This window comes from Peromyscus californicus, unplaced genomic scaffold (assembly GCF_007827085.1).
Source record: "Peromyscus californicus insignis strain IS unplaced genomic scaffold, ASM782708v3 Scaffold_6__1_contigs__length_162567912, whole genome shotgun sequence".
Classification (NCBI taxonomy): Eukaryota; Metazoa; Chordata; class Mammalia; order Rodentia; family Cricetidae; genus Peromyscus; species Peromyscus californicus.
Window position 1 is genome coordinate 72,325,255 of NW_026294584.1, and position 27,804 is coordinate 72,353,058.

A 27,804-nucleotide genomic window follows, 5' to 3' on the forward strand; every position below is an offset into this window, starting at 1 on the left:
GTTAACTGCTAAGCAAACATGTTTAAGTAGCCAGTGTGATGAGGAAAACCTCCCGGGGAGAAGTTGAGGAAAGTCAACTAAGTGTTAACTGTGGCACCTGGAGAAAGCTTATTGCACACTAAAGAGCTGCCCTGAGCATTTCCTGGTGCTGGTGGAAGCAAGGGGATTGAGTCGCATGGTACAGGAAAGCCAGTAAGGCTCCTCTATTGATTGATCAATCGATCCATCGATCTGTCTGTCTGTCTGTCTATCTATCTGTCTATTTAAAAAGAGGGTCTTAATCTATAGGGTAGGATGATGGCAGTCTTTTTACCTCCACTTCCTAAGTGAAGGAATTACAGTGTACTTGCCTTGGTGTCTGTGGAGACTGAGAGGTTTGGCTTAGTTTAAGAAATCTGTTTTTAATCAGTGTTTGGTGATTGTGGATCTTCCCATCCTTTAGAGTAATATCTGGGCAACCTGTGGCAAATCACAGTAATTTCTTTTAAACCATTTGTTTTAGGCAGATGGAATTGAACAACTGTGAAAATGGATCTTTAAATATGGAAGTAAATGGTGATGAAGAAATTCTAATGAAAACCAAGAGTTCCTTGTATTTGAAATCCACAGAGGTAGATTGCAGCATGTCAAGTGAAGAAAACACAGATGATAATGTGACAGGTACTGTCAAAAGATAGTTTGGCAGTCTGTATTGAATAGTAGACTTAGGGTCTTCCTTACACACAGGAGGGCACCAGTTCAGATTAGCCTCCAAACAGTGTGCTGTTGATCTAAGCGAGCTTGCTACTGCAGGTGACATAACTGTACAGCATTCTGTTACTCCATCCAACACTGTTTAGAGGAAATACAGAGTTCTTGGCACTGATGCTCATGGCTGTGTTTTGGTGGGTGTAAATGGTTCACTGACTTTCCCACAATATCTCAGTCTTTTGAACCCAGACTGTAATGTCAGACTTGGTATGTAACATTAGAGCAGCTAAGTTTTTCAATCTCCTGGTTTCTAGTAGGGCCTGAGGATGTCACAGTTTACCAACTACCAAACTTCTGTGAGTTAATCAAGCCAAATTCCAGGTAATATATGTGTAGTTGGGAATAATGTCCTTTCAAATTTACTAATTGCACTGGTACTAATCACAAAGCCCTGTCTTCATATCAGCCAGATTAACTGTACTAGAACTTGTAGTTGTGTGTTAAGTGCTTACTAAATGATTTTAAGCCTGAGTACTTAACTCAAATAAGTTAATTTCTTCTCTGGCTGTCTTAAAAGATTCTCTTATTTTTCTAGCCCGGTCAAGTTTTTTTCTTTTTTTTAATTGTATTAATCCTAGAAGCTGTTAGATAATGATCTAAGAAAAGTAACGTACAACCCTTAAAAGTCTGATCTCTTGAGTAAAGATTCTCTATAGGAATCTATGGTCACAGACCAGTCAGATTTAAAGGGAAACCTTTGAGCAGGGTTCTTTATGACATGATGGCAGTTTTCATGGGTTATGCTTATACTGTATAAAGTCATCCAAACACTGATTAGCAAATAATGTGAGTGCTCTAAGGGAGTAGTTTGCTTTCTACAATCCTGTGGTTTTGATCACCCGATCAATGAATAACATTGCTCTAATGCCCTTTTCTATTTAAAAACACCTATGTGGTCTAGATAAACATTGAGCTCAGAGCAGGCATCAGGCATCAACTGTAACTCGTGTTTAAATGAAGCTTGTCCACACATACTCTCTCCATGGAGATGTGTCTCAGACTTCTTGTATTTTTGCACCCTAGACAGTATTACTGCCTAGAACCTTCTTAAACTACAACATTAGTAACAAAAGGCACATGCATGCAAAACCATGGCAGTAAATAAAGGCATTTGTGGTTTGAGATTTGAAGCAAGACAAACACCTAAGTTTGTACCACCCTGTGTTTTCAGGATTACTTGAAAAGCACCACAAGTCTTGATTTGGGAGTCACAAGTAAATGTTAGCAAGTGGGCAAATCCACAGACAAAGAATATACTTACAACCAGGACTGTCTATATTTATAGGAGAAATACCTTAGAAACCACTAAATGCCTCTCAAATTGCTATAACTGATACCAGGAGGTCCTTAAAATCACATTTCAGGGGCCAGCCAGCAAGATTACTCAGTGGGTAAAGGCACTTGCCACTTAGCCTGATGATCCAGGTTGGATTCCCTAGAATGCATATGGTGGAAGGAGAGAACCCACTCCTCCAAGTTGTCCTCTGACCACACACATATACAAAATATATAAACAATACATCATGTTTTTGAAGAGTAATGAACAATAATGAAGTAATGGTGATGCACTGATGACCGAAAACAAGATATACATCTGTTCTTCAGGTGCATATACGTGCGTGCATACGTGCATGCATGTGTGTACATACATTTCCTGTTCTATGTTTTAGAAATTTTTACTAATGATTATGTGTTAATTTTTATACTAAATATATAAGAACTTAGTGATAGGCATTGTTTACTTTGTAGTCCAAGGTGAGATACTGAAGGAAGATGGAGAGAAAAACCTGGGGAATCATGACAGTGAGCTTGCACAGCCTGGATCAGACTCAGTTTGCTCGCCAGAATCCGTCTGGGAAGACAGCGAAGAAGTTATCCCAACTTTCTTTAGTGCCATGAGTGCCAGGTATTCCAGGCCCTTTAAACTCCCTGGCAATCAGACCCCAGTTTCCCTTTTGAGAAATAAGTTGTGATGGCATATTTGGATTATGAGAGTGGATTATCTCCAAAAAATTATGTTAATGGATTGTTTTGTAATAGAAAAATAATGTCTGGGGCTACTCATGAAATCAGGCAAAGTGGTTTTCCCTAAAAAGCTGTTTTTGTGACATCTCTGAACTGCAGAGTGCTGATGTGGTTTTAATCTTCTGTTCTCCATGTCACCAAATTGTTCAGCTTTAGTGACATTGAACTTCTGGAAGACAGTGGCATTCCCACAGAAGCATTCTTGGCATCTTGTTATGCAGTGGTTCCAGTACTAGGTAAGACAGCTACAGTTGCATTATATTCATTAGTTTCTAGACTGTTTTTCCCATCATAGTTATTTCAAATGATATTTACAGTAAGTTGATTCTTCTTAGCTTGCTCTTGACATCACATTCCACATAGTGAAAACTGTGTGACTTAAACACTCTTATATTTTCCCATTCCATTCTAATTGATTAAGTTATTGATCTTAGAGTGGTATAATGAAAACAGGGGATTCTGCTTTCTAGAAAATATACATACAAGCAAAGTGGAAGTAGTTCAGGAACAGACCTTCAAACCTATCGCTGCTATGGGGAAATATCTTACCAATCAAAAGAATTTTGTCAAAAAAAATTTGTGTACATATATACATTTATGGTATATGTGTGTGCACATGTGTGCTAGAATACATGTGTGCATAGGTACACAGTCATGTGGAGGCTAGAGGACAATCTTGAGTGGTCTTCCTTAGGCCACTCATGTTATTTTTTGAGACAGAATTTCTTACTGGTCTGTAGCTAAGCATGTAGGCTAGGTTGGCCGGCCAAAGAGCCCCAAGGATCTACCTCCCCAGTGGCCCTACCAATATTGAGACAGTCAGCATGTGCCTCCATGCCCGGTCTTGGGGAGTGAAGGCAAGGGCTTTACAGCCATCTGCTCAGCCCGTCGTCCATGTTGGAATTCCTTTTTGTATGTGTCATGATGTGAAGATTGAGGGTCATTTTTTCTTAATCATAATCAAGCTATTTAGGAACCATTTGCCAAGAAAACAGCCACCAATATCCTCTCATGTTACTCTGGCCATCTGCTCCAGAACCTGTAGGCCTATAAAATGGGTCTCTTTTCTGCTCCCAGGATTTGTTTATATTTCCTTAGTGTCTTAATTATGTAAAGCTCAAAATCAGAGATTGTAAGTCTTCCACTTTTGTTTCTTTTCATGATTGTTGAGGCAATTCTAGGTTCTTTACAGGTGTGTATAATTTTAGTTTTAAATTACATATTAAAGGGCCTCTGGGATTTGATTAAAACTGCATTGAATTTATAAGCCAGTCTGAGGAAAATTAATGTCTTACACAACATTATGTCTTCTAGTCCATGAGTATGATATGTATATATGTGTTATACATATATATATATATATACACATGTTTTTTATACATAGATATATAAAACATATAAATGGATACACACACACACTTTGGTTGTGTTTATTTTCTCTAAACAATGCTTTGTATAACTTTGTGTTTCATTAGGAATAAACTTTGGAGTTTTATGGTTTTGATACTATTTACATATGTAGCATTAATACATGTAGATACATTGTTGTATGCTACTGGTTGTTTTTATAGCCATGAAATCAGATAATTTTATAAAATGCTTTTTCTGCAGCTATTGAAATTTATGTTTTTCTGGTAATTACCTATAATGAAGTATATTTTTACATTCATTTACATTCACTACTGTTTTGCTGTGTTTCTACCTCTTACTTTGTGTTCTGTTTTGCCTTTTTTTTCTTCTTATTCTGGCTCTAGCCAGTGAAACTATTGCTCTTCAGTATGCTATTTTATTTCATATTTGGGGTTGTTTTTAGCTATGTTGTTTTGAACCTTTTTTTTTAAGATCATCTAGATAATTTTTAGAATTCATTATTTTTTCTCTGCTGCTTATACTTTAAAAGTAAAGATTATGTTTAGCAAACATAAATAATTAAAATTAGAAAGTTAGATCTAGGAAAATTAAAATTAGTATAGTCAAACCACATGTAATTTTAAGTTTATAGAAGATACATTAAAATAGTAAAGTAAAAATTAATATATCTTTTGAAACATAGCATATCTGAAATGTCATATTAACATGTCGTCATTACAGAGAGCTGTTAACGAGGTGTTTTTCGTTCCTTGGTGCTGTCTTTAAAATCTGATGGTGTATTTAGACTTTCAGTTTAGACTGTGCAACATTGAAAGTGCTCAGCCAGCCTAAAGGACTTCAGATGGATGCTCTGAATTTATGAGGCATGTTCCTCAGACGTTCCACACAGGACCTTGTTCCTGTGACTCATCTCAAAGCAGCATGAGAGAAAAGCTGGGCAGCAAGTCCAGTTCCAAAGCCTATGTTTAGAAAATGACTTAGAAGTCAGAAAATCTTGGGGGAAAGATCTTCTGTGTTATTACTATACAAATATTTTCTATTGTCATAATATATATAAATGTTTCCTACATTTAAAAAAAAACTCTTTTTCAAAAATGTTTCTGATCCTTTCTTTCAGACAAACTTGGTCCTACAGTGTTTGCTCCTGTGAAAATGGATCTTGTTGGAAATATCAAGGTGAATATACTGGCTTGTCTCTGTAGAGACTTGTCAAAAAAGGAAAAAATCATTCACACTGGGAACTCTCAGTAGAGGAATGGCTGGAGTAGCCCTGATATGTGATAGAGACAAGCCTTTGGTAGGCTGGCCTCTTTGAAGATCTTAGCTGGATCAGTGGGAGGCACTCAGGTCAGCAATGATTGTATGCATTTTGGGGTTAAACAATAACAAGGTACATTTCTCCAAAAACATGTCACTGGCAATAGCTATTATTTGTCTGGGACTCAAAAAACCAACTTCCTGGTGCATCTGTGGAGCCATCAACAATAGGAAGTCTGAGCCTCCTTCTCAGAAAAGTTAGAGTTGTTTATATTACATCCAACATTTATGGTTAAAATCGCTTTTTAAACCAAGCGTGGTGGTGCATGCAAATCCTAGCACTTGAGTAGTAGAGGCATGAGGATCTCTGAGAGTTCAAGGCTAGCTTGGACTACAGAGTGATTTCCAGTATAGCCAGGGCTATGTAGAGAGACCCTGTCTCAAAAATAAAGTACAGTCTGCACTGCTAGGTATGATATGTTGAAGAAGTTCTGTGGAAGTTTCCCAGCATGTTTGGAGAGGTGGAAAGGTACATGGAGTCACTCATGCAAGTGATTGTTCAGGGGTGAGTAAAGGTACCTCAAGAGCATTGCTTAAAACCTTTGGCTCTTGGTGCTAGTTAAAGATTCATAGAACTCTTGGAATTTTTAAAATGTTTACCCTAAAAACATAAGAAGATAGTAAAGTCTGGCTTTGGTTTCTTAGAAATCTTCTTGCTTATAGATTTGAATACTGATACTACTGGTAATGTTACCATTTTCATGGTAGGCAATAGTTCTGGTTTTTGTTTTTGTCTTCCAGAAGGTAAATCAGAAGTACATAACCAACAAGGAAGAGTTTACTACCCTCCAGAAGATAGTGCTGCATGAGGTGGAGGCTGATGTAGCTCAGGTTAGGAACTCTGCGACAGAAGCCCTCTTGTGGCTGAAGAGGTGAGGCCGTCAAGTGGAGCAAGGGCATGCTCCAGTTCAGCTCAGTTGAAATGGTACCAGCTCACTGTTGCCTTTGAGTGAAGGAGCTAACCAAAGGTTAGACCTTCCAGAAAGTCTGCTGAAGAGAACATCAGCTTGATAGTGACAAATATTGTTAATCTTGGAAGTATTTGTAAGATCAAGATTCTAGACAGGCGAGCCAATGAGTTTCTCTTTGAGTGGCTTTCCATTTCAATGGCAAAGCCTGAGAAAACACTGAACTCACAACCCAAGTTTCTGGAGCCCTAAATCTGGTGTGGGGTTCTAGAATTTTCGTTTCTAATGAATTCTAGCTGATGCTAAAGCCACAGCCATAGCACTGTAATTTGAAAACACTGCTTTAGGAATGCCGAGGGAATGAGGTGGGTGTCCACAGCTTTCTAATAGGAAGCCAATCAGAAAGGGCCTTTGTCCATCCTGCCTGCCCCTTGCCTTGCTTGAGACACTTAAATAGAAGTTAGATTCTGCCATCTGAACTTTGAAAATAACATTTTTTCTCTCTTTCATTTTAGAGGTCTCAAATTTTTAAAGGGCTTTTTGACAGAAGTGAAAAATGGGGAAAAAGATATCCAGACGGCACTGAGTAAGTGTGCTTCATCATATTCTGATAATCTGCAGTTAAACTTGAGATGGAGACCCTGGAGGTGGGGACAGAGCATAGCATTTCTTTTTTAATTTCATTTTTATTCATTGCTTCTTATATGCTTTCTTTAAAAGGAATCTATGAGAATGTGACTTAATGGTAGAGCATTTACCTAGCATGTGTGAGGCCCTGAGTTCAATCCCTGTCTCGTAAGAACAGAATAAAGGGAGGAAAGAAAAGTACCTATGCAGTGACCACGTCCTCCAGGTTGGGCTTGGTAAGAATCAGATATCACCCTAGTTCATCATGAGGTTAGGTTTTCTTAAATGAGTCGGCAGGAATCAGTATTTGAAGAGAAGTTCATGTTAGAGTGCAGGAAAGAAAGTGGGAGGGGGAATCCTGAGGAGCTGGCCGTGGAGTGAGACTAGGGGCCAGCTCTCATCCTGCACTCCTCCACATGTCTATTTTGTAGTTATAGAGCCAAGATTGCAAGAAAGGCCTTGTGAGAGGAGATTGACCTGGATTTCCATCACAGTATGCTAACTGCAACATTAGGTGCTTCTTGATAGGTGGGCTATGGGTTGGTGCATCCATCAGAGTAGTTTTGACAAACTAGACTTCATAGCATCTTCACAGTACACTGATAATAACATGGCTGGATTCTCACTCTGTTGCATGAGTCTTTTTGTTTGCTTGCTTGGTTTGGTGTTATGGAGACGCATAATTCCATGCCTCAGTCTCTTGGGTGCTGGAATGACAGGAATGTGCCAACACATCAAGCATAGCATAACTCTTGGGATATGAGGAGGGAGTGAAATCCTTGTTATTCTAAAGCCTGGATAATTATAGTCTGGAGAGACAAAGTCAGGTATTAAGTAGCCATGGTTATAAACAGAAAAGTGAGTTAATTCTGTGCCTTTGGGGAGGGTTACAATATTCTCTGTGGCACTTTTTTCAGTTTCCTAGGAGGTATCTTCCCTCTTGGCACAAGTTGTGAGAGACTCTGCCCCCCTAAGACTTGCCCCCCTAAGATTTGCCCCCCTATCTTGGCTGGAAACTGCTGGTGTGCCATGTGACAATTGTGCCGACAGTTCTGCAGCACTTTAAAAATGGGCACAACTTAACTCCGTCAGTGCCATGTTACTCAGTGCAGAACCAAGATTATGAGATATTGAAGTACTTGCGTCAAACCCCATAGTCATCACATCCCACACAACACTAGTAACCTACCAGAAGTAGGGCTTATTTGTCCCAAATCAGAAGTGGAAAGCTTGTGTATCTCAGATGTCAAACCAAAAATTCCTCTTCTGACCAGCTTCTTAGCGTGGAAATTTCCTGCTGGAAGGGTGCTTTACTGGAGAAAGGGCTAGAGATGATGCTCTGCCTGGAAGGCCGAACATGTGAGCCAGGACAGTGCTGATGGTGCTCTTTGCTGCAACTGGGAGAAATGGATCCCCATGCTCACGGGGCTCTGCTTGTGAACAGGGGGGCTTTGACCTTGAGGTTAGCCCTTCCATGCCATTCTGCATTTGTTTCTCCTCTAGTTGGAACTTTCTGTGTTTGTTTGTTTGGAGGCAGGGTCTCATGTAGCCCAGGGTGGCCTCCAACTCAATATGCTGCTGAGGATCCCCTTGGATTTCAGATCCTCCTGCCTCCAGCTCAAGTGATGGGATTATAGGCCTGTATCAGCACTCTTGGTTCATGCACTGCGGGGCTGGGGACTCAAACCCAGGGCTTCCCATGTGCCAGGCAAGCACTCCGCCCACAAGCTGCACATCCCCCAGCACTCTGACTGGAACATTCACTTGAGTTGCAGACAGGACCCAGAAGATGTTGACTCTGTGAAGAGAAACTTGGAAGGACAGATGTTGCTGTACGACTGAAAGGACTGAAAGTGATCGTCGCCAGTCTTAGCTCCGCCTCCCCACTCTGCCTTCAGTGCTGCTCTTGGAAGAGAAAGGGGAGCTGTGAATTCGATATTTCATTCTGACATTCAGGCTCATTTCAAAGGTCTTGAATGGTGTCTTTGTAATAACGATAGTTTCCACTGCCATTCAGTGTGAGGAGCTAAAATACCCTGGCCACCTCCCTCTTCAGACATGGCTGCAAACAGACGTGATTTAATTTTTAATTCTTTGACCATTTCATACCTATAGTGTATTTTGCCGTTTCTGTCTATACTGCTGTCATCCTTTTCCACTCCTGCTGAACCCCTTCTCCACAAATATATTCACACTTTGAATTCTCTTTTGGAAGTATAAAAGTCAGTGTTTAGCAGGAGGGCCTTAGAAAAGCCAGTCACAGACCCAGACTCTATGAGCTCTAGTTTGTCAGTGCGTGCTAAGGTTCTTAGGCACCCCGGGCAGGCTTGCTCACCCATGGCAAACATGGCCTTAAGAGGACCATGTACATTAAGTTGTTCACACCTTAAAGACTCCTTGATACAGATTTCTTCTGGGACAATGGCTTTGCTTGTCTCATTTAAAATTATGGCCTCTGTAAGTGGAGCTGGTATCATGTCTGACTTGAGTTACGGTGGTTATGTAGATAAGAGTGTGTATGTGTGCAGGGTCAGTGAGATGGCTCAGCAAGTAAAGGCACTAGCCACCAAGTTCAGTGACCTGATTTTGATCCCTGTAACCCACATGGTAGAACTCTCACAAGTTGTCCACTAACCCTCACATATGTTGTTATATATAAACACACAAATATATCATAAAAATTTAAAGATTATACAATATGCTGCATAGAAGCAAATTAGCTTGCTTCTTTCAATTCTAAAACTGCCTTACTTGATAACAGCTACTATTAAATAGTACCCAACTATAGCCATAACAGTAGCTTCTTGATTTTTCTTTGCTTTGTTTTCTGGCAGTTCTAGGGATCAAACACATTCTAGGAGAGTGTTCTTACACTAAGCTGTGGAATAATTCCCAACACCCAGAGGAAATCCTGAGGCCTTACTCTGCACCCTTTGCTCTTGAGCTTGGAGTTGATCAAAGTGAAACAATTTGGGTGGTCTCATTCAACAGTGGTTCTGTGCTGTTAGTGTCTTCTGACATTCACTCAGGATCATCTCAGAGGATCAGATCACAGGTGATAGGGTTAATGGTCTGCCCTAGGACTGAGCCATTTGTAGATGCCACAATAAAAAGGTTTTGAAAATCTGTCTTGGCCGTGGAAGTGCAAAAGCTGCCCTGGGGTTCTGAGCACCATTGTCCTAAATGTTACTTGCTCTGCACTGTAACTCAGCAGGAAGGCAAATTCACACACCATGCCTCACGACAACTCCATAAATGTCAACCAAGATCTAGACCAGAACAACAAGAAAAGTTTAAAGGCTACTAGGTCATGTATTTAATGTGAAAGGCCATCCCAGACAAGGACAATTAAGTGAGAATGCAGAAGCAGGTATTTAAGATCAAATAAAAACCTAACTAATTATTCTGAAAGCACGAAGGGGCAGGAATCAAGTCCTGCCCTTTGGAACTCCCAGCATGCCTTGTACTGGCAGGGTTGCCTAATGACAAGTTTGCTCATGATAGTGTCCAAAGTTGACATGGGGCATGTCTGGGTGCTTGTTCAATATCTGCCCTTGGTTACTGAATTGATACTTGCTCACACAGTTTTCATCACTAGAGCTTCTCAAGAATTCATAGGGGTCTTTCTCAGTTTAGTTTTGGTTTCTTGAGACAGGGTCTCTCTGTAGTCCTGGCTGTCCTGGAGCTCACTGTGTAGACCAGTCTGACCTCAGACTCAGAGAGATCCACCTGCCTCTGCCTCCCGAGTGCTGGGATTAGAACTGTATACCACTATGTCAGGTTCATTTATTTCTTTTAGAGGCCAAAAAATACTAAATACTACCAGATTACAGAGCACATCTTATGATAATGAGAGAGAATTGCAATGAAGATTAATGCTTCTCATTATTTAACTTTCTCTGTGTAACCAAACTAGATCAGGTTAGACTTCATCTTATTTCAATTCAACCTCACATGACACAGATACTTGCAGCCCTAGAAATCAGCTAAGAACTTTTGACTTTTTTATGCATTTTTAGTTTATTTGTTGATATTGAATTTCATCAGTGATCTTCCTCGGCTTTTGTCAGGACCCAGCCAAAAGTGTATCTTCTCTTCTCCCTCATAGCATGTGGCTCCCATCTTGCAGGAGGAACACTCACTGTCAAGATCAAGGTGTAGACATGAGGAACAACCTCTTCCTCTGACTGGGCCAGGTGGGAAGACACAGGTAGCATGTGGTGCACCTGCTCCCTTGTCCTTAGGCCGGCTGCTCATGCTTTTAGACTCACAGTAATCTTGTCTTCTCTACTTCCTGCCCTTTAGAGGGAGGGCGTGGAGAAGGCTTTCTAGACTGTTTGATATGGTGGCTTAAATGGCACAATGCAGGAAATGTGAGTACTCAGAGGTTGATAGAACACTGACTCCAGAGCAGTTTGCCCAGCCAGGTGCTTTGTAGCTGAGAGCTTGGAACCAGAACAGCACTGTTTGCTGTATACTGTAAGGAAGTGAGTCTCGTTCTGTTAGTTCCCTGTCACAGATGTAATTGAGATGAGGATGGGTTTGTTGACTGTATAAAATAATACTCTGCAGGGACATTTTCTGTGAAAAGGAATACTGTGGATAGCGCTCTGTATAAATAAAATGCTGATTGGCCAATAGCCAGGCAGAAAGTATAGGCGGGACAAGCAGAGAAGAGAATTCTGGGAAGTGGAAGGCTGAGGCAGAGAGATGCTGCCAGCCACCACCATGAAAAGTACTGGTAAGCCACGAGCCACATGGCAACTTATAGGCTAATAGATATGGGTTAATTTAAGATAGAAGAACTAAATAGCAAGAAGCCTGCCACAGCCATACAGTTTGTAAGCAAGGTTGGGTCTGAGCGGCTGCAGGACTGGTCGGGGAGAGAGATTTGTCCTGACCATGGGCCAGGCAGGACCAGGAAAACTCTAGCTACAAAGGAGAGTTTTTCTCTGGAATGTTGTATGTTAGTTAAATCTACCAGTATCTTTAGCCCCACATTAAAAACTGTCTATTTGTGTGTGAGTTCGAGTGGGTCAGGGTGCACAGCATGCTGCAGTGTTTTGTTTCTTCTCCATCAGATACTATAAAACGAGGGAGGACATATATTAACGTTTTCAGAACTGCCACTGAGCCCTAGGTAACTCAGAATCCATACTGTAAAGATCTTTGCTGTTTGATCCCAACTTCTTTCCTGTCCCAGTGAACTGCTCCTAGTTGCACAGGTTGGCCCAATTCCATGAGTCTTTCTCATCTGTGGCCGTCACCCTCCTTCTGTATACCCTATCCAGCCTTCAAGATGCCTGAAAATCCTGGCTGCTGCACCGAGGCTGCGTTAGTCTCTGTTCCTTTGGCACTATAATACCATCCGTCATATAAATGTATTATATGATATGATAATGGTGTGTTAAAAGGCCAGCTCCTTCTGTATCCATCATGTTCTAAGAGCAGAGGGTTGACTGAGTGTAATTCATCTGAAGATCCACTGCTTTGCACAGTGTGTGGAATAGAGTAGATCAACACTAAAGTCTTGTTAAATGAAACAGCTTTCACTATAGATATTCAGAGATTTTGGCTTTTCAAAACAGGGTTTCTCTGTGTAACGGTCCTGGCTGTCTTGGAACTTGCTTTGAAGACCAGGATGGCCTTCAAATCACAGGTCTGTCTGCCTCCTCAGTGCTAGGATTAAAGGCATGCATCGCCACTACCTGGCTACAGCAGATTTTCATAATGACATTTAATACACTGGCTGGATTAGGGTCACAGGAAAGCAAGGAGACCCACTACCTTCCCCAGTAACTCCTGGTCCAGGTGGCTCCTCAGACAGCTGAAAGGGTTAGAAGGTGGCTGTCTTCTTCCTGGTTTTCCTCAGGGCTGGGTCTGGCACTGCCTGCCTGGGCTGCACTCTCTGTACTGTGTGAGTCAGCACGGCTCTTCTCAAGACGTCATCACCAAAGCCCTGGGTACCATCTAACCTTCCCGCATGCCATCCCAGAGTCAGCCAAGTGTTGGCCTTACACGGGGGATATGTGTCTTGAACCAGGTCCTGGCCTGCTCAGACTGTATGCCTAAGGGGAAAAATTAAATGTAATCTTAGGCTGTCCTTTCAACTGTGTCTAAGAATTTCTCCATATTTGCATTTAATTTCTTTCGCTTCTGCATGAGCTACCACACTAATGCTGACATCTCATCCTGTTCCAAACTCTAGCTAGCCAAGGGAATCTGTTGTATTTAAAAGCTTATATATAAAGTATGTTATAACATATATTGAAGTATTCTTTTATAGAAATACATTTTGTACAAATTCAAATTATGTGAAGTGGAAATGGTAATACTGAAGTTTTTAATAAAGCCTTATCCAAAAAATTGGAATAGAAGTTGGCTAAAATTACATAATTTCAAAGCTGTAGTAGGCTATAGACCTAAGGTGCAGCCACATGGCAGTGCTGGACTTAGAAGAGAGTGCAGTGTCCTGTGCGCTGCATTGCTTTCCCACATAGGAGCTCATACGTGTAGTTCTGGTACCTGTTTCTGTGCATCTGCCCTGGCCAGAGCAGAGCATGATTGGTCAGCCTATCACAGTACCACCTAAGCCTTCACTAAGGGGTCCAGTGCCTGCACCAACACCGGATTAGCACAGGAAAGTAAATAGGTTTGGAATAGAAAACTCAGATGTGCTCAGGCAAAACATGGAGATAAAGGTTAAGCTGCTCCTGTGAGGCACTGTGCAAATAACCCAAGAATGCCATAAGCTCCTGGAGACAATATGTAGACATAGATGAAACATATGAAGAAAAATCCATGGCGGGCTTCAGATTGTCTTCTGAGAATATATCTATTCTGTGGAAATGATGGAAAATCAGTTACCCAATATTTCAAAAAATGTATCCTTTGCATAAAATGCCATCCTTTGCTCTTGGGACTTTTTAAATTAAAATTATTATATACCAGTTTTAAAATCTCACTTTAAAATATCTTGGGACCAAAATAATAGATAGTTAACTTTAGAATATAGCATGTGAATAACTTTATTAACAGTTCTCCATACTTACTTTATAGCTACCTTCAGGCCAATCTTGTCTAGACATTTTATTTTCCTTTGTTTTGTTTTGTGGGATGTTCTGTTTTGTTTTGAGATACAGTCTCCCTCTGTTGCCTAGACTGACCTCAAATTTTTTGGCTCAAATGACTCTTCTGCCTTAGCCTACCGAGTGGCTGGAACTGTAGATGTATACACTACTCATGGCTTTTCCATAACATTTTAGAGGTTCTGGGCTTTTATACTGTATATCCAGGGCTACAGGGTATTAAGACAAATGTTTGCTACAAATGTTTTCTATCTCAGGAACAAACATTAAAATTGGCAAGAACTTAGAGATTATTTCACTAAGGGAGAGATGGTGATTAGAGAAGGTATATAAGCCTGGCTCAGGCTTAGGCTACATTTCAAAGAACTGTGTTTTAAGTTAATTGCATCATTCCAATTGTATTTAGTCATAATTTTCTATATCCTTTTCTCCCTACTTACTGCTTTATATATGAAACTTTCCCACTATGATAATAAACCAAAGTTCAGGTACAGTGACCCAGTATAGGTGAAAATGCCTATTTTTCTTGAATGAAATAAAAGGGGGAGAGGTAGAAGGGAAGGGGGAAGTCTGTCTGCACTCCTTTCGTTTGTAACACTGGGTGTGTAAAACCTTGGAATTAGATTTGTAGTACGCATACATTAGATAGTGCATTATGCAAATCACACCAGCATCTTACCATTCATACCTCACAAAATCTCTTTCTTTTCAAGATAACGCATACGGCAAAACATTACGGCAGCACCATGGCTGGGTAGTTCGAGGGGTTTTTGCGGTAAGTCATTCCTGTCCTCTAAAGTTTGCATAATCAGGAAGGTGTGTTTTGTTTACATGCTTGCTTTAGTTTTGGAGACAAAAATTGCTAGCTCATTTATGTTTATAGGCCTTTGGAATGTGGAAATGTCAGCAACAGAAAATAGCAAGACTCACAAAGACCAGTGAAGACTTATGGATGAGAGCATTTCAGTGACTTTAGAGTTGTGCCTCTGAAGTGACCGTCTTGGGGGTGGGGGGCATGAAATAAGAAACTGGGCAGCCATGCAGAGAGAGCTGGGTGTAGGCTGTGATTTCAGATACCACCAAGGAGAGATAGGTCCAGCTCTGAGTTCCAGCCAACAGCTCCCTTTGTTGCCCATTCTGTCAGCCCTGTTCATTCTCAGCTCTTGGTTCATTTTTGTTGTTGTTTTTATCTTCAAGTAGTAACTCTGTGGGTACATGTCACTAGGCAAGGCTAGTAATCTCTTCTTAAACAGTTGTTAGCACAGTGAAGATACTAGAAACTTCGATGTGTGTTCACCTGGTTCTGCCATTTCTTCTTCCTGGCACTTTGTTTTACCTTCTTAGCTTTTTAAAAATATATTTTGCGTTAATCTTTTAAATACTTATCTAGTTTATATATTTCTTTAAATATATAGTTCTACTTAGACATATACCCACATGTTTATGGAATGTATGTAATTAATTATATAAATTCTTATTTTTTACATTTAGCTATAGTATAATTCTGTAGTCTTTATCCATACTTAATAGATTCTGTGGTGACTTTTGTTGTTGTTTGTGGTGTTAAGGATCAAGCCCTCAGTCTCACAGGCTAAATAGGCACTATTACACCAGCCCCTGTTATAACCATTTTAATACCACAAGAGTCTGAGAAAAAATTTGTGTTTTTAGTGGCTGCATAATAGGTCCCATAATTTGTGAGTTTGTTCATATGAGCAGCACAGAATCTACTCACACATTATACTAAAATTCTTACTTCCCTAAACTAGATTGCTGAAAGAGTTGCCTATCAAATACCAAGCATTGCATCTGCAGCTTACAGTTTAGAGTACTTACCATGCACTAAACATTGTTTTCAGTGTTTGAGAGACATGAAGTTACTACTCTCCTAACACAGAGATAACTCTTGTTTTCCCTGCTGTAGACAGAGACCTGACACACAGGATATAGCTAGCCCATCTGTAGCTGTTGACAGCCTTAGGCAGGGTCCAGTGTTTGGTGGTGCTAGCATTTAAGCAATGCATGATTTCAAGCCTTTGCCACAGCACTGTCTGTAGATGGGTCAAGTCTGGATCTTCCCGGGCCTTGAAGCCTCACAATGGCTCCTCAAATCGTCCATACTTTGGAAGGCTGATTGCATTTTCTAGTATGCCAACTAGTCAATCTCAGTGGTTCAGAGAAAACATCTTTCCATTCCTGGAATCTAACTGATTTACCAACCAAATAGTGAACTTTAATCCTCAAACATGTCAAGTCTGAACAGTTACCAGCCGAGCTTCTCCTACCAGCTTGCTGATATCCAGCTGTCACTTGACCTTCTTGTTTTCCTCTCCAGTCAGATTGGAGAGTTGAGCTTAGCATTGGCCCTGCCTCTTTTTTCCTCTAGTGCTGGTCTGGCTCTAGACTAGCAGTTGTTTCCTTAGGAATTCTGAAGGCCTCAACTGTCATCTCCAGCCTCTGCTATCACTACTAGAAAATTCCATCCCACTCTATCAACTGTACCTGCTGTCAATAGCTCTATAGTCTTTCTTTCTCTTTCCACTCTCAGATTTCACGATAAGCTTTTCTCTGTTTTCCATCATTTGAAGTGCAGGGCCTGCCCTTCAGTTCCGGGAGATTTTCTACATTGTGGTTTGAATAACTACCTTGTTTTCCTTTTTCCGTGTCTCTCCTTTATACTTACAGTATCTTCTGAATGTTAATTATGTGCCAGGCTTTGGGTGAAACAATTTTATATAATCTTAATCTTTAAAATAAGAAAAAAGGTTCAGCTACCTTCTGTGGTTGAGGAAAGTGAGGTTCTAGGAAGTTAAACACTTTTGCTTAAATTCTTCACATGAATATGTGAAAAATCTGAGATTCAGTGATAGTAGCCACTCTTGCTTCACAAATGGGGAGAAAGGCTTCTCAAAGGCTTTCAAAATATAAAGGGAACCATTGTAGATCCTCTGCTGTTTTAGGAGGGCCAAGCCTAGGGAAATTCAGAAAGGGGATTTGGCAAGCTGGGAATAGCCAGGCTAGCCAGACTGTATCAAGAGGTAGAGAGAGAACCTGGGAAGTTGTCCACCGAGAAGAGACAGGCTGTGGTTGAGAAGCACAGAAGGAGCCTAGGTTTCAGTCCTGGCCCCAGTGTTCTGAGACTGACTGTGTTTATCCAAGATCAAGATAGAGACTGCATGGTTCTTACAGATGATGATTAAAATATCAGTCTAGAAGCAAACATTACCTCTGTATGAGTTACTGTTCCTGCAGCAGCACACCCAACAAAAGCAGTAGGAAGGAACGCTTGGTTAGGCTCACAGCTTGAGGTACTGTCGTGGCCCAGAGGCCACAGCAGCAGGAGCTTGAGCAGCTGGTCACACTGCTTCCAGAGTCAGGAAGTAGAGCAGGGAAGTCTACTGCCTGCTCTTTTTTATCTAAGCAGGCCCCAGTCCATGGAGTCGTGCCTCTTACATTGAGAGTACGTCTCTCCAACCTTAACTGACCCACCTTGAAACTCACTCACAGATGGGCTCACAAGATTGTCCCCTTAGTGATTCTGCATGCCTTCAGGTTAACACTATTGTCATCATAAGTCTACCCTTTTTACTATAGGCTCATGGCCATCTCAGCACAGAATGCATTCAGTCCAATTTCAAAAGTCTTCATTTTATTGTCTTTAACAATTCCAAAGTTGCCCAAAAGTCTCTTATGAGACCCAGGCAATCTCTTTAACTTTTAGCCTCTGTAAAATAAAAAGAAATCAAGCTACATTCTTCCAACATGGAAAGTAGGGCACAGAGTAAACATTCAATTGCAGAAGAGAGGAGTTGGGGCATAACATGGGAAAGTCAGACTAAAGAAAGACCAAAACCCAGCGGGGAAAACACCTAATTGTGCAGCTCCAAATGGAGCATCTAGGGATCATGATGGAATCATTGCACTCCAAAGTGCTTGGCCGCCCTGCTCTTGCAGCTCTGCTACCTGCAGCACATGGAGCCACCTCTAATCCATGTCTCCAGCTTTCCTCAGTGGATATCTATCCCACGGTCCTGGCATCTCCAAGATCCCGAGTTCTCCATTGCAACTGGGCTCCACATTTGCAGCATTATGCAGTGATCTCTCAGAGCCTTCAGGAAAGGAATCCAATCTTGCCTCATATAGCTTGGCCTCAGAGGCCATCTGGAATCTCAGTCAAGCCTACATGATTCCCTCACCCTTGAGTCTGTCATGGCTGTAAAGCCTGTAACACAAGGACAGTATTTTCAAGTTTTGCTGTCAGCAGCAAGATGTGGCCTGGCCTCCCAGTACCCAGTTGTATGGGCCTCCATGTGCCTTACAAGCTGACCATGGGGAAACACTTCCCTATGGTGGTAGTTGTTTACCAGGGAACCTCTTTGGTAGTATTCTCAATTCATCGTCTCTTTTCAAATGAATTTGTATTTATACAAGATGGGCCAGAGCATGCCACAGCCTTGATACTATCTGTCTTAGTTAGGATTTCTTTTACTGTGAAGGGACACCATGACCATGGCAACTCTTATAAAGGAAAACATTTAATTGAGGTGGCAGCTTACAGTTTCAGAGTTTTAGTCCATTATCATCATGCAGGGAGCATGGCAGTGTGCAGACAGATGTGATGCTGGAGAATTCTACATCTTGATCCAAAGGCAACAGGAAGTGAACTGAGTGTCACACTGAGTGAAGCTTGAGCAAAGGAGACCTCAAAGCCCACCCCTGCCCCCACAGTATAACACACTCCCTCCAACAAGATAACACCTATTCCAACAAAGCCACACCTCCTAATAGTGCCACTCCCTTTGAGGACCATTTTCTTTCAAACCAGCACATTTCACTCCCTGGCCCCAAAAGGCTTATAGCCATATCATAATGCAAAAATGCATTCAGTCCAACTTCAAAAGTCCCCATAGTTTTATATAACAGTCTCAAACTTATTTAAAAGTTTAAAGTTCAAAGTCTCTTCTGAGATTCATGCAACCTCCTAATCAAAATCAAAAGGCAGATTACATACTTCCAACATAAAATGGCACAGAATTTACATTACCATTTCAAATTGTAGGGAAGGGAGCATAGTGACGAAATACTGGACCAAAGCAAGGCTGGGCAAACTCCAAACTCTGCATCTCCATGTCTGATGTCACAACGCTCTTCAGATCTCCAACTCCTTTCAGCTTCCTTGACTACAACAAAACTGTTTTCTCTCGGGCCGGCTCCACTCCCTGTTAGCAGCTTTCCTCGGCAGGTTCCCACGACTCTGGCATCTTCAGTATCTTGTGGTGTCCAAGGCCGTCCAAGGTTCAGCTTCACAGCTTCATGCATTGTCCTCTCTCAGCCTCCATTCAGGGACACTCCTGACACATGCCTGGCCTCTGCAGCTTTCCTTAGTCTTGGAGGTAAATTCCATAGCCCCTTTCTTCTATCCTTAACTCCAGAACCACATAACTGATGCTGCCAAGTTCTGCTGCTTGCTGTGGTTGGAACGTGGTCCACTCGTTCAACCTTCGTTCACTTCACCTTTCTATGTTCTATGGTTTCCTTCACTGCCTAAGCTTGGCCGTCTTGCAATTGAATCTGTAGACCAGGCTGGCCTTGAACTCAGAGGTCTTTCAGTTACATCTTCACCAGCTTTCTGTTTTCAATGATTACTTTCACTGCCTAAGTTTGGCTGTTCTGGAACTTGCTCTTTAGATTAGGCTGGCCTCAAGCTCACAGAGATCCGCTGGCTGGTGCCTCTGGAGTACTGAAATTAAAGGTGTGCTATACCACACCTGGCTCTAAGCTTTCCTCTTTTTTCTTTTTGTTTGATTGTTTGTTTGTTTTTTTTTAAAGACAGGGTTTCTCTGCAACTCTGTCTGTCCTGGAACTAGCTCTGTAGCCCAGGCTAGCCTCAAACTCACAGAGATCTACCTGCCTCTGCCTCCTGAGATTGGCATTACAGGTGTGCACCACCACCACCAGCTTCTAAGCTTTTCTTTAACTCTTTTTTACAAATTGGAAACTTAGCTGGGTAGGATCTTATCCTGAGGTTACCACTCCCTTTATTCCATTTCTTAATCTGTTTATCTCCTTGACCACAGAATTTAGCTCTATTCCACTTCCTAGTGTTCCTTTTCTCCTCAAATTTTATATTTTCTTGCTCCTCATTATAAATCTGTATAAGAGTGACCAGTAATAACCACACAACAGAGTCAATACTAGGCTGCTTTGAGAGTTCCTCTGCTGATAGAATTAATCCAAATCGCTTCACTTTAGCCTCAGGCAGACTTTTCAGACAAGGGCGAAAGGTCGCCATTTTCCTCACCAAAATATCATAATAATGATCTCTAGACAACATACTAAAATTCTTCTCTGAAACCTCTTGAACAAGCTCTCCCCCACCCCCCATTCAAATAACTTAGCATCACCAGCTTCCATGCTCCTATTGCTGTGGCCCATTAAGCAGTGCTTAAAGCATTCCACTGTCTTCCTAACCCAAAGTACCAAAGTCCAAATTCCTCCAAACAAAAGCATGGTTAAACCTATCTCAGCAATACCTAGACCCTGATACCAACTTCTGTCTTAGTTAAGGTTTCTAATTCTGTGCAGAGACACATGACCACTCTTATAAAGGAAAACATTTAACTGAAGTGGCAGCTTACAGTTTCAGAGGTTTAGTACATTATCATCATGGCAGGGAGCATGGCGGTGTGCAGGCAGACATGGTGCTGGAGAATTCTACATCTTGATCCAAAGGCAACAAGAAGTGAACTAAATGTCACACTGAGTGAAGCTTGAGCAAAGGAGACCTCAAAGCCCGTCCCCACAATGACACACTTCCTCCAACAAGGCCACACCTATTCCAACAAAGCCATACCTCCTAATAGTGCCACTCCCTTTGGGGGCCATTTTCTTTTAAACCATCAAACAATTCTATCTGATATTTCCTCTGCCTATGAGATTATCCCATTGCCTTTGAGTTCAGCCTCACTCAGAGACTGAGCACAGGTAGAATGCAGCCAGATGATTTGCCAGAATATAATGTGAATGGCCTCTAGTCCAGTTCCCAGTAGAATTCTTATTTCCCTCTGAAACTGCATCGCCTGGACCTCCATTGCCCACATTCCTGTTGACATACTCATCTTCCAAATACCCACTAGAACAGGCTACTGAGCTCTGCTTACAACATCCTAAGGCTTTTCTAGTCTGAAGTTCCAAACTCTTATGCATTGTTTCCTCAACAACCCCACTCCTGGTATCAGTTTTTGTATTCATTACTTTTAGCATCGATGCAACAAAATATCCAACAAAAGCAGTTTAAGAAATAGTTTATTTTGGCTTAGATTTTGAGGATCTAGTCCTATACCCTGGAGCGTAAGACAGTTGGTCACATTGCATCCAGCCAAGAAGTAAGAGAGATGAATGTTGCTGCTTGGCTCCTTTCTTCTTGTTCCCATTGGGGACTCCAGTCCAGGTAATAATGCCACCCACATTTATGGTGTGGGTCTTCCTACCTCAGTCAGCCAATTTAGAAACTCTCTTAAAGACATGCCAAGTTTGTCTCCTAGGCCTATATCCTGTCAGGTTAACCATCACTCTTACAAGTTCCTTCTTTATTAGAAAATATACAAAGAGTCCTAGGAAATAGTATCCATATTGAGAAATAATAGGAGATAAGAAGACAAATGAGCCGGGCGGTGGTGGCGCACGCCTTTAATCCCAGCACTCGGGAGGCAGAGCCAGGTGGATCTCTGTGAGTTCGAGGCCAGCCTGGGCTACCAAGTGAGTTCCAGGAGAGGCGCAAAGCTACACAGAGAAACCCTGTCTCGAAAAACCAAAAAAAAAAAAAAAAAAAGACAAATGAAGTGTGTGTGCAAGTGAGATACTAATAAAGTGCCCTGGAAGGCTAGACAGACAGAATGTGCATGCTTACAGACAGATGTGCGTACTGATTGTGAGGAGTCATGGCATTGTTCATCATTAAGTTGGCCCAAGTAGACGCTTACCTATTCTAGACTTGAAGTTATTTGATTTGGTGCTTAGACCATGATTTTAGGCAATCTGTGAATTATGAATTTGAAGGGCATTCATATTTGTTTACCCTTGCTTTCCTCAGCCCTCCTCTCCTCCCTCCCTCCTTTCCATGCCTACCCTGTGCGTGTGATGTGTGTGTGTGTGTGTGTGTGTGTGTGTGTGTGTGTGTGTGTGTGTGTAAATATGCAAGTGACAGTTGTGTTGCAGATCCTCACAGGTAATTCTTTTGCAGTTAGCACTGAGGGCAGCACCATCCTATGAAGATTTTGTGGCTGCGCTAACCATAAAAGAAGGTGACCACCAGAAAGAAGCTTTCAGTACTGGGATGCAGAGGGACCTGAGCCTTTACCTCCCTGCTATGGAAAAGCAGCTGGCCATACTGGACACTTTATATGAGATCCACGGGCTGGAGTCTGATGAGGTGGTGTGACAGCTACAGGACAGCACCTCCTAACTTCAGGGAATAAAGTTTGCTAAAGTGTTGTGTTGCCCTAGTTAATTTTCAGCAACAGCTTTGATGCTCTCCAACTCCTTTCCTGGGGAGATAGACAGGAGGAAGCAAAACCTAGTGCTTTTATAGAATTGTTTTAATGCATATGTGTTTGGTGTTTTTAAAAATCAAGGTGCTAAATATTTCAGTTCAACAGGCCTACTGGAAACCAAATCATAGCTGTCACAGACTTGAATAGCAAGTAATAAGAGCAAAATTGACAAATGAATTTGTTGGGATCACATTTTATATTGTTCTGTTTCAGTTATTAGTTTTAATGGACCACCCAAATCCAAGCAGTATGCAGGACTATAATACAAAGCCAGTGTTTAAAATAGCTTAGAAATCGACTGAGTGTTGGAGGGAGTGTAAGCTTTGTCAAAGGACTTGCTGTGCAACGGTTTGTTATTTCTAGACTGTCCCGAGTGGGTCCCTTCTCTGTGACTCTGCTGATGAGAAGGGCAGTGTAGTGAAGACATTTTGACAGTTGTGGGAAAACACTAACAAGGACTGCCGCGCCTGTTGTCAGGGGGGACAGTGGCTCCAGGAGATGACCTCACCCCATGCTTGAGAACAAAATAGAAGTGTAGGGTAAGTTGTTTGGGTAACAAGTGCTACTCTTGGCCAATACATTTCCTGTATGTTATCTGAATTGGACATCATAACAAAACAGTGACACTATAGAGGATTGCTATCCTACTTCAGTAGTAAAGCCTATAATAGAAAGGTCTACTCACATTCATGGAGTATCTTGTTTCTCTTGATTTTATTTTATTTTTATTTATTTATTTTTTGCCGAGCTTTATGAACTCTCTTCAGCAAAAGAGCCAGGTGGCTTTAAATGTGATCTAGATCACCCCTGTATTGAAGTCATATGATGTGCTGTTTGAAAGAACAGAGTCCTAGAACTTACCTGAAGAACCCACTCTGGAAGTGAAACAGGAATTTTCTGGTTGATAACCTTCCCAGGCGATACTCAAGTACACAAGGTCGAAGGGCTACCCAATTGAATTCTAGTTTTCAGGATTCCCATTCTTCTGCAAGAACCAAATGATGCATCCCCCTACCCCAGGAGAAAGAGGGCCATCATTCAAGTAAAGTAATTAAGTAGAGAGTGAGTAGACCAGCAGCTTGGGTAGCATTGCTTGTGGCATCTCTGTAAAGAGTGACAAGGTGCCCGTGTCTCCCAGTAATGGACCAAGAGAGTGCATAGGGGAGAAGCCATGCATGCCTTCCCCAGGAGAGGCTACTTCCTCCTAGTAACAAGAAAAGTCATTCAAGCATGAGCAGTCCCCCAGAGAAAGGGAGCCCTTGCCAGGCACAGGTGAAGGGAGTGACTGCACGCTGCGATTGCTGCTGCATACACTAGGGCTCTGCAGAGAATTCGTGCAGGGAAAGGTACTGCTTTGGTCTGTCTTCAAGCAAGTGGGCATTTACTCAAATTAATGAAGCACTAGAGCTGGCCACGGCGGTGCACGTAAACCCAGCTGTTGAGGAGTATGAGGCAGAAGTATCACTTGGGCCCAGGGTGTGGAGGAAAACCTGGGCAGCTAGCAAGACCTTGCCTCTTAAAATTTTTAAGAAGAAAACCTCAAGTGAAGCAAGCATTTTGCCTACATGAGAAGTTCTAGAAAGTAAACAAACAGGAGGAAGGGCTGAAATTACTGACAATGTGCTCTTAGCTCCCACAAGAACTTCATCTGGGTCCTCTTCCTTGGCTAGTGGAAATCTGAGGGAGGGGCTAGGGCATAATTTAGACCTCCTGCCCTTGACATAGCCTCTTAAAACCAGAAAAAGAAAAGGTAGCTAGTCTTCTTGTCTCCGAGAGTGGGTGTGACATCAGTGGGCTGTGCTACCAGGAAATTGATACTAAGCATGGCTGCCCTAAGCAGCTGTGGGTGCCTCTCTGGTCTCTAGAGCCCAGGGGCAGGGCACTCTGAGAACACCTCGGTCTGCACTGAGGCTCTAAGTGCACACAAAAGGAAAGCTGCCTTGCAGGGCAGTCTGAGTTTCTAGGTTCATTCCACCTAGATTGGTAGTCTTTGGTTGCTTCTCACTTTAGTTAAAGCTAGGGTTTTTGTTTTATTTCGGGGTTTTTTTTTTTCTCTGATTTTCAGTTACTTTCTAAGAAAGGGGTAATAAGAAAAGATCCTGAAAGTGCTCCCAGGAGCCCTTCTAAGAGCCCTGGCATCCCTCAGCCACTTTCACCCCAACAGGTGGAGACAACGCTCACCCGATCTTCATTGCTAACAACAGTTTTGGATTATTCTCCTAGCATAACTTTAAGGGAGAATCTGAAGAATAGGGAAATGTGTCTCCCTAGACACCAGCAGCATTGAATAAGGAGCATTGGCTGACCCTTACAGAGCACTGCCCCACCACCATTTCATCGGCCTGCTCTTCACCCCCACCCCATGAAGCTCAGCTCCACACTGGCTGGCATCAGTGTGCATGTGTTGAACCGAACAAAGGCTCTTCAATTGTGACAAGCCTTTTGTCTTTTGAAAACATCTGATTATAACTAACACCTACTGAAAGATACTAACTTGGAGGTGTGGCACCTTTGAGGGTAGAAACCAGCTTGTAACTGAGGCAGAGGTGATTTCCATGGCAGCTCTTGACACAGCCAGAAGGGTGCTCTGGGGATGTAGTGGCTTGTTACTGTGTCCCAGTCATTCTGAGCATGAAACTATCCCCCAGTGTCACTTCCCATAGTGGGGAACATCATCTATACCCCTTCTTTCAGCCTTGGAACTTTTTTCTTCTGTTATTGAACATTGCTAGCAGTGAGCTACCCCTCCCTCCCCGCCCCACTTAAGCTTGCCACAGGGATCCCCGCTCCTAGCCCTTGTTTCCTCTTCTTCAGCAGCAGCAGCAGCAGCAGCCCACCTGGCCCAGGATCTGTTACCTACCTATCGAACTGCCAGAGCTTAGGGCAGAAGCCACGTTCACATTTGTAGCTGTAAGGTAGGGGAGGGTCACAGTGGGAGAGCTGAATGCCACAGGGAAAGAGCAAGCACACCTCTGCCTTTGACTGGTCCATGTACAGTTAATGTGTTCACCCTGCAGAGTAGTGTTTTTAGGTAAGAAGTGTGTGGTGAGATTGGTAAATTCAGTGCACTTTGTTAAAGTGAGAAGAGCTGAAGAATTGTTTTTCTAAAGAAAACTAGTACAATCTTAAAGGTCATGTGTATGGAGAGACTTCAGATAAAGCAACAGAGAAATGAGAAGGTTTTGAGCAATATAAAATATAAGGCATTTTGGAGACTTTCTGGAGAACAATTTTTTTTTGTCTATTTCCTGCTAGACCCCTATGTCCTACAGGCACGGGGTCCCATTGTGTTGTGTTTTGAATCATCGATTCAAACCACTGCTTCTGATGTAGTCATGGGTTTACAACAGTTCAAATCTCCACCCTCATGTTTCATTTCACTACTAAACATTTTTAAAATAGAAGGTTTCTAGATGTAGAATTTCTGACTAACTACAGTCTGTGTTGAGCCAACCCTCAATTCAGCAATCTAATGTGTTTGGCCATAGAGATCCAGACCTGAGATGCTTTGTGACACTGCAGTCTACATGTTTGTATGCGGCAGACTCCAAAAGTATACATGAAGTGCTGTATTGAGAAATGCATTCTACTTCCATGTGATCCTTTGTAACCTGCAGTTGCTTACTCAGGGGTTTCACAATAACAACATAAATATCCGATAGCTGTCCGATGGCATTTGAAGACTTTTTCCATAACAAGGTTATAGATGTATAATATTAGTTGAGGGTCCTTTCACTGCTCACTGGCCCTCCCCTGTGAATGCTCCAAGTCCAACCCTGTCCTGCAGACCATTTACATGATTTCTTGCTGCACAGCTGCATTCAAAAAATCTAGGACATGATCAGCCTGTCACTGGTGATGCCTCTGGTACAGATGATGCATGCATTGATCTCTCTTCTCCATTGTCTGTATATAGCCTTTAATGGAAAGGAAAAAAGGCCACTACTCTGTAGTGCACAGTTTTCTTCTGAAATTCTTTCTTGTAAATTGTAAATCCTTGAGTCACTTTTTCAGAGTGAAAAGTGTTTCTAGCCAAGCTGTGGGGGGCATAATATCCTACTTGTTTGAAATGTCTCATGTATTTAAACTGTGGTCAGTATCCTCCTCACCTTACATTATGCATACCCCTGGGTGGGGTGGTCCCCTCACCCTGTGGGGGTGGTTCCATCATTCCTGGCATGGATGACCTCATTACACAGCTGATCTCATCCACACAGAACCCCATGTGTGTGTCCACAGGTGTAGGTGGAGTCGGTGAAGAGAAGGGTGATCTAGACAGCAGATGAGCCAGCTACATGGCACGGGTAATGTATGATTCCCATGTGTCATGAGAATTTCACTAGAATGTCATTCAGCAGCCCAACTACCTCATGTGAAATTGGCTGTGGACAATCTGTGTTAGGTGAGAAATGTGTTCAGAGAAATTTATTCTGGTTAATAAATTGAACAGAGTGGTGTCTCTATGAAGAAGAAACATGTTATACCAGATGCCAAAGGCTAAACTATACGTAGATTTTCTTGGATTCCTTTCTACGTTAATGTTTAATTCCACAGTCTGTATCTTCATGAATGTTTGTAGTTTTGTAGAGCCATATGCTCTCAATACCTGTCACAGAATCCTGTGTCAACCCCCTCGTCTCTCAGTATTTTGAATGAACATCATAATGCTGATAGGAAGCAAGTTAAACTATAAAAATGTCAACTTGTGGCTTCTTAATTTAATGGACTTTTACTTAGAAATGTATTGGAGCCTTTTAGGACCAATTGTTGAGTGAAAATATTGTGTGCAAATTTGTCTGCTTCTCTGTCCAAGTTGTTATTCTGTATTTCATGGGAAGTGGGGCAGGGGAGGGTTTTACTTCCTTTGGAGAATGTTTGAAAACATCCATCAGATTTTTATATTCATTAATTACAATAAACATATTTTTAGAGTATTTTATTAAGTGTTTTTCAAAGGTATTCTCTGAGTTTTGCTTAATTTTATATGCCAAAAATATGTATTGTTTATGAAACACCCACACCATGCCAGTTATCATTCTAAGTCCTTGACCAATATTAACACATTTTCTCCTACTAACTGTAAGACAGATACTCTAGTTACCTTGAAGTTACAGTTGGGAGAACTGAGGCACAGACTGGGAGGCCTTCTGCCTAATTCCCACAGCT

At 41.9% G+C, this 27,804-nt stretch overlaps 1 protein-coding gene across 1 annotated transcript in view; it reads left to right on the forward strand.

The window, feature by feature from the left end:
- Plekha8 (pleckstrin homology domain containing A8) overlaps positions 1 to 27,577 on the forward strand; it is a 56,093-nt gene extending 28,516 nt beyond the window's left edge. The window contains exons 7-14 of the mRNA XM_052719279.1: positions 503 to 660; positions 2,500 to 2,656; positions 2,926 to 3,011; positions 5,264 to 5,322; positions 6,205 to 6,335; positions 6,887 to 6,957; positions 14,800 to 14,861; positions 22,329 to 27,577. Of these exons, the coding sequence (XP_052575239.1) occupies positions 503 to 660; positions 2,500 to 2,656; positions 2,926 to 3,011; positions 5,264 to 5,322; positions 6,205 to 6,335; positions 6,887 to 6,957; positions 14,800 to 14,861; positions 22,329 to 22,526 (922 nt within the window). The 3' untranslated portion in view covers positions 22,527 to 27,577. The remainder of the gene's footprint in view (positions 1 to 502; positions 661 to 2,499; positions 2,657 to 2,925; positions 3,012 to 5,263; positions 5,323 to 6,204; positions 6,336 to 6,886; positions 6,958 to 14,799; positions 14,862 to 22,328) is intronic.
- Positions 27,578 to 27,804: the final 227 nt, after the last annotated feature.